Source organism: Maylandia zebra, linkage group LG20, assembly GCF_041146795.1.
Source record: "Maylandia zebra isolate NMK-2024a linkage group LG20, Mzebra_GT3a, whole genome shotgun sequence".
NCBI classification, from domain to species: domain Eukaryota; kingdom Metazoa; phylum Chordata; class Actinopteri; order Cichliformes; family Cichlidae; genus Maylandia; species Maylandia zebra.
In genome coordinates this window covers 6,906,844-6,924,501 of record NC_135186.1, presented here as the reverse complement: position 1 = coordinate 6,924,501, position 17,658 = coordinate 6,906,844, and the positions used below count along the sequence as shown (strand labels likewise).

The 17,658-nt window shown below is 37.0% G+C and overlaps 1 protein-coding gene across 2 annotated transcripts; it reads left to right on the top strand.

Annotated features, from left to right (window-relative positions):
* The first annotated feature begins 635 nt into the window (after positions 1–635).
* Positions 636–17,563, top strand: wrap73 (WD repeat containing, antisense to TP73). 2 transcript variants are annotated; one of them, XM_004554106.3, is made up of 13 exons: positions 636–795; positions 1,683–1,796; positions 1,957–2,109; positions 2,993–3,109; positions 11,696–11,768; positions 12,514–12,617; positions 13,574–13,660; positions 14,159–14,293; positions 14,554–14,631; positions 14,706–14,808; positions 14,913–15,038; positions 15,681–15,872; positions 17,142–17,563. In XM_004554106.3, the coding sequence occupies exons 2-13, from the start codon at positions 1,728–1,730 to the stop codon at positions 17,252–17,254; spliced, it is 1,350 nt and encodes a 449-aa protein (XP_004554163.1). In that variant the 5' UTR covers positions 636–795; positions 1,683–1,727; the 3' UTR covers positions 17,255–17,563. The 2 variants fall into 2 exon arrangements, with proteins under 2 accessions (XP_004554163.1, XP_004554164.1); XM_004554107.3 differs by having other exon boundaries at positions 639–795; positions 1,703–1,796.
* The last annotated feature ends 95 nt before the right edge of the window (positions 17,564–17,658 follow it).

Below are 17,658 nucleotides of genomic sequence, written 5' to 3'. Positions count from 1 at the left end.
ACAAGGGAAAAAAATGGAAAAAATCGATTGACTCAGGTTGATAACAATGACTGAAGTTGATTGACTTTTCTGAGAAGCAATATTAACCGGATTCAAGAGGAAAACTGATTTGCATGCTCTCCAGAGAAGTGTGATCTTTGCTGAGGGTGACCGAGGAGGAGGTGAAGCGTTTTTTGCACTGGGAGAGCAGGGAGGCGGTAGCGCGGTTTAGCCGCATATAAGCGGGAAAGCTTTGGCTCAACCAGGAGATGATGCTGGGGGATAATAAAAATGCGTTAGGCTTCCTTTTACTTATACATTCAAGTATATATATAAATGTGCTAGGCTGCCCTTGCTTATACATTCAAGTATATATATATATACAACTGTAGGATACAATTAAGAACGAAAGAAACATGATGGGGAAGAACTTAAGGCAATGAGCGAAATGAAAAACAATGTATCATATTCTAAATTACACTACACGATTAAAAGCCCATGACCCTGTGATGATAATATGATGCTTATAGGTTTGTATTGATTTGGTACAGAAACACACACTCACGAGCAGTAGGAAACAAGGCAAAACACACTTATGAACTACATTTCCCAGAAGGCAAGAAAACTCTAATAGCAAACACTCATTGGACAACACCAGTATGTCGTCATGTATTCGTCCAAACAAACCAGCAGCAGTCGAATCAACAGCGTATGCACCAGAAGGCAGTCATGTGGAGAAAAAACTTTTCTGAAGTCTTTCTTGAACTTTTTACGTTAATCTTTTAAGTGACAAAAACAACTCAAGTAAAGCTAGAAGTAAGTGTTTGCATTAAACGGTGATGTTCGGTCGAAAGCTACCATAGAGCTTTTCGTTGCTGGTAGCATTACATGCTAGCCTCGAGCGAGCTCAGTCATTGGTGACAGCTAGTTAAAAAGCTAACTTTACCTTTAGCATGTAGTGGTCAGTTCTTATCCACTGGTTAAATAATTTGATACCAATGACAAAAATCGCAGTGAAACACATCTTTCAGACATGCTTTGCTCGACGAATTAGTTTCCTCCAGGTCTTTCTTAAGAGTTAGCTAAACCAAGATAGCTACGAAAATTGCTTTGTTTGTGATGATGCTCAATTTGGGAAAGGATTAAGTCCGTTTTATGTAGCTAAGTAGTTGCCATATAAGTCGAGTTATTTTCCTGTACGAAACAGTTTTTTGTGTATTTTCTGCATGCCTATTTTCTGAGGCTTAGTCATTTTCTTGGACCTTTAGCGCCATCACGTGTTAATACCTGCAAACTACGTACAAATTGCAAATCTTTTGCAGTTGTTTTAGTTAAAATTTATGTATTTGAAAAGGACAATGACGTTTAACATGTTCCCAGTGCGGAGTATGAAACTGATGCGCTGCACATAGAGTTTATTGCTAATTTCTAACCCGTGTCCCCTATTGAGCTGTTATGTTCACAATGCACAGTTTGCAACATCGAAATGACATAAAAACATAATAAACTATAACTACAGTAAATAATGTTATGGAAAATGTAGTGTAAGAAAAATAGACACAAGTATTTTTGGAAACGTATTTCCAGAAGTGTGAATAATAATAAAATAATATTAGCTGAAAATATTACAGCTCTGATTTATCTTTAACCAACCTTTGTCCTTTACCGTAAAAGATTTAATGTCTTAATCAATTTAATTTCAGTTGGAAATTGTGCTTCATAGATGACACAACAATTGTCACTGTAAGATGAATTTCTCTGAGGTCTTCAAGCAGTCCAATCAGCTTTGTAAAGTTTCCCCAGATGGAAAGTATTTGGTAAGTGTTTGAGTAATGCAATATGTATTTTTGTAGTATTTTAATTGTTTTCAGTAGAAAGAAATCTTTTTCATTCCCATTTTATGTTACCATTTCCATATGGATAAGATGGAAATGGGTAATTTCCTTGCTGATTGTTGTCTTTGGCTTTACTCCTCAGGCTACATGTGTGCAGTACAGGTTAGTGGTGCGAGATGTGAGCACCTTGCAGATTATGCACCTGTATACCTGCCTTGATCAAATATCTCATATGGAGTGGTCCTCTGATTCTCTCTTTATTCTGTGTGCTATGTACAAGAGAGGACTAGTACAGGTAGGTTGAGAGAAAAGTAATGTGGCTATCTGACCATTTATGTGGTGTGAATGAAGGTGGTCAGTCTACTAGTTGAACACTGTTCACGATTATACAAATAATTACAAACTCTTTTAAATAATGTTGGGTTTTTTGGGGGGATTGATAGAAACTGAATACTAAAGTGATTTATGTGGATTTTAGTTGGACAGGCTCTATTTAATCAAACTACCAATAGACCAGTTATGCCACATTCCCTAAATTTAGAAGTGACATACAGAAATACTTCCTCAAAACAAATACTCCGTATCTTCAGTTGTAATTTTTTGAGATTTTATATTGTACTTTAAATTTTTGGAGGCTTTAGACATGTCCTGTTTGAAGTCTCAATCACATGTACATCCTTCTTTTAGTCTTAAAAATGTATACTAATTAACTTTTTTATACATACATTCTTATTGCTGTTACTTTAAGGACACAGTAGACTCCACATTAGATGAAGTAGTCTGAGATTGCTTTCAGTGAAACTCACTGTTTAGCATTCAAATAGGTACAATAAATTTTAATATTCATTACTTCTGTCATTGGATGATCTAGAACCATGCTGTTTATTTTTTATTGTGCTTTAACTTCTTTATTTTAGGATGATCAAAAAGTGTTCAAAGTGACAGAATTGCAGTAATTATTGTTACTGAAGTGATGTCAGTTTCATGCACATCGTAGCTCAAGTTGCTTACCTTTGAAAGGGTATCCAGTGCCAGTCTTTCATTGTGTCTGATGTGTTCTTACTGTTTGAAATCAAACTGAGAAAGTTAGAGGATGTGTGTAAAGGATGTCTTGAGTAATTGCCGTTTGCTGTCCTGGTGTCGCACTCTGTCTTCCTTCTGACGTTTTTTTTTCTCAGGTGTGGTCTCTTGAACAGCCGGACTGGCACTGCAAGATTGATGAGGGTTCAATAGGACTAGTCTCCTCACGCTGGAGTCCAGATGGACGTCACATTCTCAACACCACCGAGTTCCATGTAAGTGTGAAGTTGGTTTCTGCGTGTGTGTATGTGCATTGATGCACATGGAAATGTGTTTTATGCTTGTCTGGTATCAACTGTTGCTGGCCTGCAAGGAACGGGGGACCTGAAAATAGCCAGACACCAGAGCCTTTCTTGACTGGCCCCTACACCCCCCACCTGCTACATGTATTCAGCCTGATTTCATAGCTGCCCTCCTGTTAGCGTCCTGTCATACATGGGCTTCTAGTACCTCTGGAACACCAGTGCAATGTGTATATGCCCTTCCGATGGAGGTCTGGTATTTTGTTTGGCATCAAGTCTATTTAATGATGTTTTATTGGTCATAAAAATACAGTAACTGTAGGCTTACCAACACTGATGGATTAAAACCAACCAGATCAGAAACGCCATACACTAACCAGGAGCAGGTTAAATAAATAACATTAATAATTTATATGGCTGTTATTTTTACTGCCCAAATAAAAAGCCAAGCAGAAATATGTTTTATAAGACAAGAGCCAAAATGCTCATTTCATTTTATTTAAATTCAATTTCATTTTATTTGTACAGTGCCAAATCACATGGACAGTTCAAATCACATCAACAGTTGCCTCAAGGCGCTTTATAATGATTTCCATCCTTGATGACTATTTGACTGTTAGTTATTGTTCACTTGTAGCTGATAGTAGTATGCTCTAAACATCAGATCCAAGAATACATAGTATGTGGAAATTAGATTTTGTTCTCTTTTTAAAATCATCAGTAGTCGTGACTTGTGAACATTCCTTCACTCCGCAGTAATGACCTTGCAAAACAGGAGTACATATTTGATACCAGAAATAGCTTGTTTGTCTACGGAGAAAGTACAGACAAAAGTCTTTAAGATCGCATCTTTTTATGTTTTATATCATTACTTAAAATATTTGAAATTTGAGGTATCATGCAGTATGTACATGCACCCACCAAATTCCAGCTGAGGAGATTTTGAGATTGCGCAAGTATATAAAACTAAATACAAACCAAATAAATTGCCTGTGCCTCCAAATTCCTCTTTTATATTCTCTCCATAGTAAGCATATGTTGTAAGGGGTGCTGTTATAGCAGCTACCCTTGGGGCTTGTGGAATACGACGGCAGGCCATGTCTGTAACACTGAACCAGATTCCAGGAATCATTTAACAGGTGTTGTGGTCTAATACACAACTCTGTCTTGTCTGGAGTAGAGTGCAAGTGTCTGTGGTATGTCTGCTTTGTTTTAGTCAGAATTTTATTAATAAATAAAGTTTAAAAAGGAAAAGAATTTGAAAGAAATGCTTTTTCTTTCCCTAAAGATCTATGGCAATTTGTGTTCAGCTTAGTGAATAGACAATCTTAGTGCAGTAATCTTGCATTTGAGCATGTGTGTGGGCAGTTTTGAATGGTTAATATAAACTGTACTCATTTTTCTTATGTTTCTACGTTGAATTGTGAACACATTCCACATAACCTCATTTTAATTGCTTGCTGTCAGTGCCTTGCTGTGGTGATTCTTGATTCTTGATACTTAATTATAGTTTCTCTAACAAAATGTCAGTTCTTTCTTTCATTTCTTAACTATACGTAGAGCTGGGCGATAGAACGATAACGATATGTATCGCGATATAACTTTTACTCGATAGAGAAATTAAGCTATCGCGATAGACCTCGCCGCTCTTGTCCTCAAAAAAAAAAAAAAAAAAAAAAAGGTCAGCCAATCCAAATTAAGTAGCGCAGAGCCGAACCAATCACAGCCGCAGCGTCACGTCGCGTGACTTGTTACGTACAGCACATGTGTTTGTTTGGGAAGCAGCCAGCGGGTAATGGAGCCAGCGCGTAATGGAGGAAATGAGTGTGCCGACTAGAAAAATCAACCGAGCGTGACCGAAGAGAAAACAGATGATGGTTCCAATGCCGGAGAGATTGTCAAACGGAAGAGCCATAGAAGTTCCGTAGTGTGAAGGTATTTCGGCTATTTCAAGTCTGACAAAAAACAGAGTAGCGTGCACTGTAAATTGTGCCGAAAGCAAGTCTGGAAATACAATAAACTGGTGCATGCGTCACACTGTGCACCACGTTATTGTTTCGGTGAAATGAATTTCTACAATACTGTTACTGTTAATTCTACTCTCTGCAGTGTTTAAATGCTTACATATACACACAGTTACTGTCCCTCCACACATACGACTCGGTTCTGCTTCTATGCCCCAGCTTTGTTTACTTTTTCCCACCGAGGCTTCTAGACTTCTGATTGGCCAACATTTCTGCACAGTTAGGAATCTAGCGCCACCTGCTGCTTTGGCATGTTCATAGCAGCGTTTTCCTTCATTTCTGCCTCTATGTGTGGACGGGATTATTTTTTAAAACGAAAACGGAAAATCTCCGTTTTCAAAAATACCCGTGTACGTGTGGACGTAGCCTCAGTCTCTGACTGGAAGCGCTAATTCGTCATTCGGCTTTTGTCAGACTAAAGTAACTGTTAAAACTGTTTGAAAAGCTAAGCTATACAACAAGGAGAGATTGAGAATTTCCTTTTAGTTCTCAGTTTATTTGATATTGACAAAAGTTAGTCAGTTTTGTCTGTTCTTCTGTAAAACAAACTAAGATTTATTTTTAGAATTAATACTTTATTTCTAAGTGGAATTGACAATTTAGTCTGTTTTGTTTGTTCTATTTTGAAACTTAAACGCTTTAGCGGCTGCCTTTTGTGTAGTTTGCAATATTTGCCTTTATTTATCTGAAAAACTCATGTTCCTTAAGTACATCTACCCTGTTGAACTTATTATGGGAAATAAATATTTAAATAAAAACAAGCTGCTGATTCTTTCACATTTTACTTGTGAGCAACGGCACATTTAAATCTTACAAATTATTTGGCTTATATCGTGATAGATATCGTTATCGCCTGAAATGAAAAAAACATATCGTGATATGAAAAAATCTCATATCGCCCAGCTCTAACTATACGTTTGTTTTTTTAATTAACTTATATGTGGCTATTAGAAAATTAAACTGATGTCATTACTTTTATTTACCTTTTAATCACCTTTTCGTCCAATATCCAAGTGCTGCAAACAGGTTCTAAAAAACCTTAAAAGCAACTAAAGGAGAAAAGAGGAAAAACGTTGTATCCATCATTAGGACAAAAAAATTTATTGTTTTCATTAATTACATGTACTACATAGTTAATATTAACTTGTTATGCTTTGCACCTTTTGTGGTATAGCAAAGTGCAGTTTTGGTTCAAATCACAGTCAAAATGAAAAACTATAAAAGAAAAAAGCAAATTATGCTAGAATAGAAAGAATTTTTGTAGTTTTAGCTAGGGCTGCACAATTTTGCATAAAATGAGAATCACGATTTTTCTGCTTAGAATTGAGATCACGATTCTCTCACGATTTTCTTTTCCAATATAAATATTTATTGCACTTATTAACTGCACATCAACTTTGTAACAGTTGAGACTGAACATAAAAACAATAAATAAACATAAAAACAAATGTGTCACATTTTGTCGTTGCCTCAAAATGTTGTACTGCTTGTAATTCCGTCTCCACCGTTGCTCGACACTGCGTGTATAGAGCAGGTAGTGCAACATTTTTAAAATAGTTGCGGGACGGTGTTTTGAGAAACCATCCTACTCTGACAAAACGTCCTACCTGTATCATAATTTGATGGTGACTTGCGACTAAACCTAACCCTACCCTTGACCATAGCCCTAACCATAACCATAACCTTAAGAAGTATTCCGGATGGGTGAGAGAAAAAGAAGTTAATTCGGCGTTGGTGTTGTGCGCATGTGCCGCGTCTGCGCAGAAACATTGGGTAAGATGTTTTTTCAGGTAGGATGGATTCCCGTCACTTTCTTGGCCTTTACAGCTTCGTCATCTCTCACGTGCTCTCTGTTGTTTTTTCCCTGCCAGCTGACTTCTGTATCACTTGGTATAAGCCTCCGCCCTTGTCATTTGTTGAGCAGGAAGAGTGAGAGCTTGTTTTCATGCAACTTATGTCCTGGATCAAAATGCGGTACAATCATCATCATTTTTTTTTTTTTTTAAATCCTTGTCATTTCGAAATGAGATCGCACATAAGTATGAAGTGAGATCGCGATTTTCTAATAATTAATTGTGCCGCCCTAGTTTTAGCCTGAAATCAGTGTTATATGGAATTTTTTTTGTAGAGCTCATTTTCCTTTATTTTGAAGGCTGTTTTTGTGAGTTTGTTGGAATATGTTGTGCTATACTGATATTGTCACTGGGATCAGGTAGTAGATGAGGTTTCCCATGTCAGTCCCTATCCCTCTTTATGTTGAAACGTCCTTGGCCAAGGAACCCCAAGTTGCTCCTAATACCATACCTTTTTTGTCATATGGTGGCTTTGTGCCATTGGTGTTTTAGTTTGTGTTGTAGAGCTACTAAGGCTGAAAGGTCTAACCAGTGCAGATTATTTTATCTTTCTATGAAGAAGAGTGAAAATGTAAGTTCAGTCTGAGAACGGTGTATCTATAAATTAATGTTCTATTTTGTTCAAACCAAATCAAACCAAGTAGTTCTGGTAAACAACTCTCAGAAATGAGCCCCAAAAAACAGACAAGCTCCAAGACAAACAGATGTCAGAGCAATTATAATACACTGGCACTTGAGGAAAATATTCTGCATGTACTGTGAAAAGGAGATGTGATATGATACTTTATGTGCTACGTTTAATGGTCATTACTCAATTTAAAAGGCCAATGTCAGACAGCATGGAGTGCCACTGTTGTGTGAACAATTGCAGCTGCTGTGTCTGTCTTTGACAGGTGAAGCTGCTGCTCAATATGGTTGTTGTGCAAACTTTCTGCTGAAGTAACACTTTGGTTTAGTCGTTGTCAAAAACTCTAGGTTTTTGTCAAAACATGTTTATATTAGTACAAGCATTTAATCTTTGCTGTTATGGAGTCAAAAACCTGTAGTTACTCATCTCTCTCATAACTGGCTAGATGTAAGTAGTTTTACTTGCTGCTTACTGAGCAGCCTTTTGTGGTGCAGGTTTCAAAACCAATTTAATCAACAAAGAAAAACTAGGAACTTGTTGTGGCATTTCCAGAGAGCCCACTGAACTTACCTTCACCCCAGCCCAAGATTTCATTAAGGCTGTGCCAGGCGGGTGTTCGTGTCAGGCTTAAATTTCAACCCACTCATAAACAGCCTGCTATATTAACTTGTTTAGGGACAGCTGCCTGTGGTGTGGATCATGCCTCTGTGTATGTGTTTGTCTGTCTATGTATCAATAAATCTGCTGTCTGTGTTTGTCTGGCTGTCTCAGTTGTTTTTTTCTTTTGTTTTGTTTTTTAAGAAAAGATCTTTCAAATTTCTACGTCACAACTGTCATTGTGGCTGTACCAAAATGATTATATATTCTATCTAGTGTTAACAAAAGCTGTAGAAGTCAGAACCAGTAACCACTACTTTAAATGTTGTGAAATGAAGCACCTTAAAGCCAGCTACTTTGTTTTTGCCCAGATTTTTAAAACATTTGTCATAGATGTAATAAAAAGTCACATTGCTGAAACTTAGCCTATGTATTGTGAGACTTCACGCAACTGGTCTCCTGTTTGAATTCCATTCATTTATCTTAGGACCTCACAAAATGCCACTCGCACATCCACATTAATCCTGCTTTACTAACTGAGGGTCGAAAAAGTCCAGCCAAGGACATTGCTGAGCTTGACTTGTCTAATGGTTTTTACATTGTTGGGATCAGATTAGCCTTAGAATTCTTTACTAGTACAGCTGTAGCCTTGCTAACGTGTAGCATTGTTGGCAGCAATGTGGCTGCCAACAATGCTACCGGACCGAACTGTAAATTTAGGGAGCCTAAGCACTGCAGCAGGGGACAATAGCTCTTCCATACCCTATGTGGGCTGTGAAAGGCTCCTGTTCCTTGGTAGCATCATAAGGCTGTAACAGGAGAAATAGGCTATATTGGTTTGAGATGGCTTTCTACGTGGAATGCCTACAAGCTAATCCTCTGCTGACAGATAGGCCTATATGGCATCAAATACACTCGACCATTCTCTCACACTCGCTTAGGCGCGCAACAAGAATGGCTGATGGGTACGTTTTATTCCAGATTGCTGTCAGTAACTGTAGTATTTACATTCTTGCAGTTATCATATTGCCCACAGGTTTTCCTGATGGGAAGGTCCCCAAATTGTAATTAGATTTTATTTTTTTAAGAATACCTTATATCACATATTACATGTATTTAGTGGTATAAATTAACCCCAATAATTGATGACATCATTTTAAGAATATTGACTTGTCATGATTATTATTTGCTCCACCTTCTAGTATAGTCTCCAAGGGCTTTTCGTAACAATTTTCTCTGATAAATAAACAGCAGCTTTTTTAGGAGAGTTTTGTCTTTAACACCACTCCTGCCCCCAGACCGTAGTCCTACGTTTCTGCTTACCTTTGGTGAGGATACTTTATCTAAAGGGGTAGTTTTACCCCTTTAGATAGAGTCTCACTCTACACGGAAAAGCATTTCTCACCTATTTTCCTCATGCTAACCTTCCTCCACCAGGTTTAAAGTTACATTGCCTTTGGGTCTTGATCTCCCAGCGCCCCTTATGTGGTGGATTCAGGGTATTTAAGAAGTGTAAGTCTGTTTGTGTTTGAGTGCTGTTGGTATTAGTTGTCATGGCACCATGTCTGAGGGGATGTCCAGGAAGCGTGCAGTGCGGTGTTATTACAGAGCCTACACAGCTGGATGTCTGGACCAAACACGCAGGTCAACACTTCAGTCCAGTCAGGTGACAGACTTGGACCGTTTCAAATATCTGTCTGTACACTCTGATGAAAGCCTCGTCACTTCAGTAGTTTTAACTCTGCCCATTCTTAAATGGCAATTACATTATTTTTTACTGCCAAAAATAAAGTGTTATTTGAAGAATAATGTATTATTACTGTTACTTCTACTCATATTAGACTCAAATGAAACCATTTATTCCAAGGATAAAAAATGCTTTTCTTCAATAACCTTAAATTATACAAAAAAAGCCCTTGCCTTTTTAACTGTTCTGTGTTCAAATTATTATTCACATTTTTGTTCAGCATGCTTTTTGCCATTACTATTTAAACAGATGTAATACTACAATTACAAAAAAATTGTATTAAAAAATTTACATTGACCAGTCTTAAAAATTAAGACTGAAAAAATTATTTTTAAGTCTTAATTGAGGATTCAAAAATAATATTCCTTTGCACAAAACTGGAGACAAAACATAAAAAGTGATTCATCTGCTCAGCCCAGAAAATTTGCGTCGATGAGATATCACAAAACTTGTTTTTCTAGCATCTGGAAGTTTTAGAAATTTGTTGTTGGAATGGTAATGTTGCAATTGTATTATAGTGAACAATGGGGAAAATTGGCAACAAGGTTGAGTTTTGCTGCTGAATCTAACTTCATCAATCAATCTCTGAACAGCTTAACACATACACATAGGCAGTACAAACCACGTATTCTGTAACAGTGTCTCAAGAGTCTTCTGGTGCTCCTTATTTGAAGGTCAAGATACCGCTTGTCATACTCCTTAGATCAGCATATCTGTCATGTTTGGCCACTTGCTTTTGTTGGCATGAGTCTGGCTGAAGTGAGGCCGCTGGGTATTTAAGTGACTGCTGTCAAAACTTAGAATTAACACGTGTTCTCTTTGTTATGCCGACTTGTGGTCAGTTAGCTGCTTCTCATTTGTGGCAATGCGCACAACTTGCTGTCAATTTGTCACACTTGTGGCAAACATGTCTGACATTACATCTTGGCTACTAAATTGACTGGTCCTATTCCTGCTATGTGTTGAGATGTTGTTTTGTATCTGTTAATTTTATGTGCTCAAGTCTTAATTTAAACAGGTTTAAACTTAACTTAAAACTTTAATTTTAACTTACACTTTAAACCTGTTTGTTTTAAGTTAAACTTAATTTAAACAGGTCTTAATTTAAACTTAATTCTTTTGGTCCCTTTCAGTGGCTACAGGTCTTAAACATGTGTATTCATTCCCTGGGGAAGCACACTGATTGACAACACTCCACACACTTGGCCTTTCCAGGCCATCGTCTAATGATAGATAGATTGACTCTCACAGAGATTTTGCCCCTTCAAAGACATAAGACAGTCTTTCCACAGCTGTTAAAGTGCATGGTGGGAAATGCAGTCTGGATTTGCATAGCTGATCTTTACATATAGAAATGTGTTCTGGTTGACTGACCTCATATTGGTGTCTATTGACAGCCACTTGCCATATGGATGTAACACTTACCAAATAACTTATAATTAAATTTTCTTATTGAAGACCAGTGGTCGAATAGTGTGAATGTGTCATTGCAGTTAAAGGGATGGATGTGTTTACACTCTTTTAACTCATTCACTGCCATTGATGTCTATAGCCGTCAATTGCAGTGAATGAGTCAATGGGTTTAACTCATTCACTGCCAATGGCTGGCAGTGAATGAGTTAATTGTCTGGTAGAATGATCTTTTCCATCATTTAACTTGGAAGATAATATATGGTTGCCTTTTCTTTGTTTTCTCTGATTTGGTTACAGTTGAGAATCACCGTCTGGTCACTGTGCACTAAAGCTGTATCTTACATCAAGTATCCCAAAGCATGTCAGAAAGGTGAGTATGAAATTGATATGATATGAATGTATGTCTACTACGAGTGTACCTGAGGACATGGCCAGCAGTCTAAATGCCTTGGCATTCCCCATGAATCACATGCCGTTCTTTACCTTGTGGCTCTACCCAAGGATATGGGTCCAAACTATGGTCCTCTATGCTGACAGCTGTGCCTCTCTTCAGTAAATGGGGCATGCTCTTCATAACAGGCCTGTCAACAACTAGTGGAAAAATGATTGTGTCTGACTCTCCCCATTTTCCACATGTAATACCATGCCCTTTTGCAACCTGTGTATCTTCAGAGCTGTCATATAAATAATATCGCCATGATGGTTGCATACCAGACTTTATGGTGCCAAAGAATTAGATAATGAAAAATAGATTAAGCCATGTATTATGTGATCAGAATGGACAGTTGTCTTTTTTCCAAGCTGTTACATAGACATGTTTTAAAGAAAGATTAAATTATTTTGAAATTCTTTCTGTTATTCTGTTACTATGACTAAATATCCTCTTTAAAAAATTGTGAAGAAAAAGTGATTATTTTATGTGTCATTGATGCTCAGATTTTTAATACTGTCCCTTTTACTATTATTATCATTATTATTATTATTATTTTGCCAGTGAGCAGGTTTTTTTTGGAAAATAAAGTGGCATTTTAGAGTTGTTTTCCTCACTTTTTGTTCTTTGGAATTTGTTCAAATTCCCTCTTGATCTTCCATAGAAACCATTTGTATACCCACAGGTATAGATTTCAGCAGAGATGGGTCCTATATGGCCTTGGCTGAACGTCGTGACTGCAAAGACTTTGTTAGTATATTCGTGTGTGACGACTGGCATTTACTCAGGGTAAGTAGAGCTACAGCTGCATAAGATTTTTTTTTGTAAGGCCATTTTAATGTACTCATCAATTGAGTAAGACGTAAACTACAGTGAAAGGGACCTTAATTTCAATTCCCAAAAAGATATAGACTTGTTAGCCATACATTATGACTATCTTTATTGTTACATGAAATTTGCTGCTACATTATATTTAAAACACGTAGAATTGAATCTATGGTATTTGTGTAATTTGTTCATACCAGTTTGATTTGATCTCATTGTGTGGGTCTACTGCTTTTTCATTTTTCCCCTTTTCCCTCCAAAACATGGGATGTGAAATCATTCTCTGCAGGCTCTGCTGGGGAACTACTTTATATCTGATGTGCTTTAATTTTAGTCCAAAAGTTCTAAAAACAGTATGTGCTGTAAGGGACAAATAGCTGAGAGGCACTTGCCTTTATGCTTTTTCTAGCAGCAGGTGGCACATGTTTGTAATGCAGCAAATGCTCATCCCATAAAAGGCGAATAGATTCTAGTATTAATTAAAGTCATTAGCATTCACGTCTTACTTGAATAGCTGCTTTGTTTTTAAGTAGATGTCTGAGATCATCCAGTTTAATACAACTTAAACAGCAAGACTACAACAAGGCAAAGCTGTCAAGTCACTGGGTCATAATTTTTAACAGGGCCTATAATGTGCCCTGATGAAAGGAGCCAGGAGCACTAAGAGTCAGTTACCAAGATTTCTCTTTTATCTCCGTTTCAACCAGATCAGACAGAGTGGTATTTGTGTGCACTTATGAACCTTGGACACCCAACACAGTGTTTCTGGGAACAGCTAAAACTAGCTTTTATTTTGTATTTTGTTTCCTTTTATCTTTTTATATTGTGCTAGATATGAGGAAAAATTAAGTTTAAAATATTCACATTTTTTTTAATGAATGTCTTAATTAACTTCATTTAATGTCACTTTTTTATTACAGCATTTTGAGACTGAGACACAGGACCTGGCAGGATTGGAGTGGTCTCCAAATGGCTGTGTGCTGGCAGTATGGGACAGTTGTCTAGAAGTTAGTTAACCTAATACACTAGAGATCCATCACTGTAATGTCAAATTACCTATCTCAGTTAAACATGAGCCTGTCATCAGTGAATCACTCAGTAAAGTGTACCCTGGCAAGAATGGCAAGTGAATAGTTTAAAAACTCCAGTTTAGGAAGACCGTAATCAAAGAGTCAGCTTTAAATTATAAAACAACATTATCTGCAGTTTAAATTTTGAGGCATGGTTGGGGTACTATACATAGGTACAAGTGTTCTTTAAGTAAACACTTATGCAGGATAGGACAAATTTATGTTGATCACCTCACAAGAGTCTCATAATATTGGAAACAGGAATACTGCAAAATGTAATTACACTGTTTAAAAAGTCATAAAATTTTAAAATGAAGCACACTGACATCTGTCTGCAACATCTGTCTACTAAAGGTTGTCTTAACCACTGTACTTAAGTGCTTATTATTAGCATTATTATTAATACTGTTTCATGTGTATGTATCCTCTACACAGTATAAGGTGTTGCTCTACTCTTTGGATGGCCGGTTGCTGTCAACCTACAGTGCCTATGAATGGTCGCTGGGTGTCAAGTCTGTGTCCTGGAGCCCCAGTAGCCAGTTCCTTGCAATTGGCAGCTATGATGAAAAAGTATGGATGATGTTAAAAAATTGTGCTTCTTTCCTGATGATTGCCTGTTTTTGGTTTTTGTTTGTTTTTTTAGATGAGGTCTTCCTTTTCACAAATTTCATGCAGTTCCTCCTAAAGTCGTAAAAAGCTTCACAACTTTTTTCATTCTCTCTTAAATAAAAGTTTTAGTATAGTTTCAGGTTCATTTTTATTTTGAGCAGAATGTGTTGTGTGCAATTTTTAGTATCAGTGAAATTAAGATACTTTTATCTTTATGTCAGGTGCGCATCATCAATCATATCACATGGAAAAAAATCGCACAGTTTCAGCACCCTGCAACAGTGGAAAGCACAAAAGCTGTGAGTATTGAGCGTTTTTGATGGGCCTGGAAGACATTGTTTGATTGCCAGTTAATTACTCCTTGTGGTTTTAGACTGTGTATAAAGAAGTGGAGAGAAGGCCAGCTGTTGGCACTGACGAAATGTCTCTGCACAACATCACTACTGGCAGCACACTCTTCAACACCCAGAGTAAATGTACGTAAGCAGTATTCATTTTTAAAGTGATATTTGTCTAAAATTACCAAGGTCAAGTAACCAGTTTTGTCTCATTATAAATTCTTTGTTGTTGCCTCATCTAGATGAGATATGCTCATTGCCAGTCCAAGTTCCTGTGGTCAAACCAGACCCAGACCGAGCCAACCCCAAAATTGGGGTCTCTGTTTTGGCATTCAGCTCAAACAATCACTATCTAGCCACCAAAAATGGTGAGATTTTTTTTTTCTTTTACCTTTTTTATTGAACTTTCTTGTTGCACTAATTGTTGACAGGAATGTTTTATTAATACTGACCTTTGAAACATTTCTGTGAACAGCTCTTTTTCTTGACCTAAAAGATTGCACAACATAATCTGCACCCACTTAGATTCTTAAATATGTGGTGGTGAAAGGCCCAAAAAGCCTCTTAACTTGTCAAAGGCAAAAGTATAGTTCAGAACTGAGAAACTGAATTACACAAGTCTGTAATGTGTCCTGGAGCCATTTCTAAACAACTGCAGATTCCTGCATCATCAGTTCAAACAACGTTAACTGTGTCTGTAACTGTATTTTGTAACTCCACTTGCAGAGGTTTTAAAAAGAAACCGCTTTCATCCTCAGCTGAGAGGAAGTTGATTTGAATTACATCAGTTTCAACAAGAATTATGCTGATGGTTCAAGGTGCAGTGTGCTAAGGGACAATTAACAAAATATGTGCTGCTTTATGTATATTTTTGACCTTGTGTGCATAATTTTGACCCTATATTGTACAAAACTGACTGACTTTTGTTGTGTACATTTGTTATGATACTAGTATTGGTTCTTTAGGCTGAGAGTGGTTTTGAATGTGTATGACTATTTTTGTCACTGCAGACAATATGGCGAGTGTTGTTTGGGTGTGGAACATGCAGATGATGAGCCTGCAGGCTGTGCTGGAGCAGACATCAGCAGTACGATGTTTTCAGTGGGACCCATGCCATCCCCGGTTGGCACTATGTACTGGCAACACCAAGCTCTATCTCTGGTCTCCAGGAGGCTGTGTTGCTGTTCAGGTCCCAACTGAAGGTAATTTCCTTGGGTACTAAAACAATTGAACTTTCACGTAGTTGGGAGTCCAAAGCTTAATTACATTGTTCTCAGATATAGGAAAGGAGCAGACCTCCAGTAACCATCCTGTCGTTTTATTTAATCTCCATGGTAATCACAAGGTCGCTGTTAAATTCATTCATTTTATTTTTTACACTAATAGAATATTAAACACTGATATCATGAAATAGAACTTAAGATTGACAACAAACATGCTTTTGCTTTGTTATTCTCAAATTGTTTAAAACAGCATGGCTGAAATGAGTGGAAATCAGCAAATATTGATTTAGTTTAAATCGTAGTCTTGATTTAAGCATTATTAGTTTTAATTATAATTTAAGCATCAAACTTTAGTTTTAGTCAGAGGTTGTTGCGAAAATTTTTAGCAACAAAATTAGAACTGGCTGAAGTTCTAGTTTATGTTAAAAAGCTACACTTCATTGCACTGGGCTTAAGAGCAGTCAGTGTGGATCTCGGTTAGAAGTTTAAGAAAAAACAAGGACCAATGAATGCAGTCTGCTCTTAGTGGACCAAACTATTTTAAAAAACATTTTGTTTGCTAAACTACATGAAAACAAGAAACCTTAAAGTATTGTAACTGCACCAGTTTTTCTGAAGTGTATGTGGACAGTTTTTCTATGTGCTCAGGTTTTTTTGGGCGTCTTGGATAACCTTCCATAGTTGTTCATCAAAGGTTATTTGCCTACCCTTACTGATTCAGTGATGCATAGATCAGAGTCTGTGAGGGCATACCATCTGTTACAGACATGGACATTATTTTGGTCATACTTTCAAAAAGGAGGTTTATCCATAGTAGGTTCATTTAATAACAACTTTTGATTGAGAAGTTGTTAGTAAATGAACGAGTACAGGGTGGGCCATTTATATGGATACACCATAAACTCAGTTTGCCACCTCACATATACTAATGTGCCACAAACAGGACTTTAATATCACCAACCATTTCCATGTTATTACGATGTATACATATAAATGCCCCACCCTGTAGTTTCACAGCAACATAGTCACATATTGCCTTTAGTTTAAGATTGTGTTGTTTATAATTGAAAATAGAATCAATTTACTCTGTCTGTTGTTTCTTTACATTTATTGCTTTAAATGTCCCTGAAATTGAAAATCTCATTACACAAAGTTGAAGTGTATTTTTTAGATACTGATTTCTTACTATGAGCATGTTTATGTGTAAAGAAATTGACATCACAGTTATCTCGCTTTTATTCCTGCCAGGTGGTTTTCAAGTTCATTCTCTGAACTGGCATTGCAGTGGCAACTCCTTGATACTGCTTGGAAAGGAGCAGCTGTGTTTGTGCTACATGGAAACTGATGAAGAAGACAAGTAAAGCACACAAAAAGAAAATAACTGGGTCATAGTTCAGTCTTATTTAGCTGTACACACAAGCTGAGTCAATGGCCAGTGAGAACACTCCTGAACATGTTAGCTTGCATATGCTGGACTGCAGCTGCTCTTAAAAGTGTGGGCTACTGGAACATTGAAAGTAATTCCTACTGATAAATATGTACTCAGCACTAGTTGCAAACACTGTGAGAATGTGAAAGTTTACAATTTTCTATAGATTTCACTTATTGTTAGAATTTCCTGTTTCACCTTGAAATTTTATATTTGTTCTAAATAAACTTTGTCATAAATATAGTTGCTTATGGTGCCAGTTTTCTAAAAGTGTGTTCAGCCTTTAATCAATATGAATTGTTTTCGGTATATGTCATGTTACTGAAATCAGTAGCT

Excerpts from the sequence above, each read along its gene's own strand:
- wrap73 (XM_004554106.3), top strand. The coding sequence starts at position 1,728 with ATGAATTTCTCTGAGGTCTTCAAGCAGTCCAATCAGCTTTGTAAAGTT. Across the intron at positions 2,110-2,992 it reads ACAAGAGAGGACTAGTACAG|GTGTGGTCTCTTGAACAGCC; the intron begins GTAGGTTGAGAG and ends TTTTTTTCTCAG. Across the intron at positions 11,769-12,513 it reads TCCCAAAGCATGTCAGAAAG|GTATAGATTTCAGCAGAGAT; the intron begins GTGAGTATGAAA and ends GTATACCCACAG.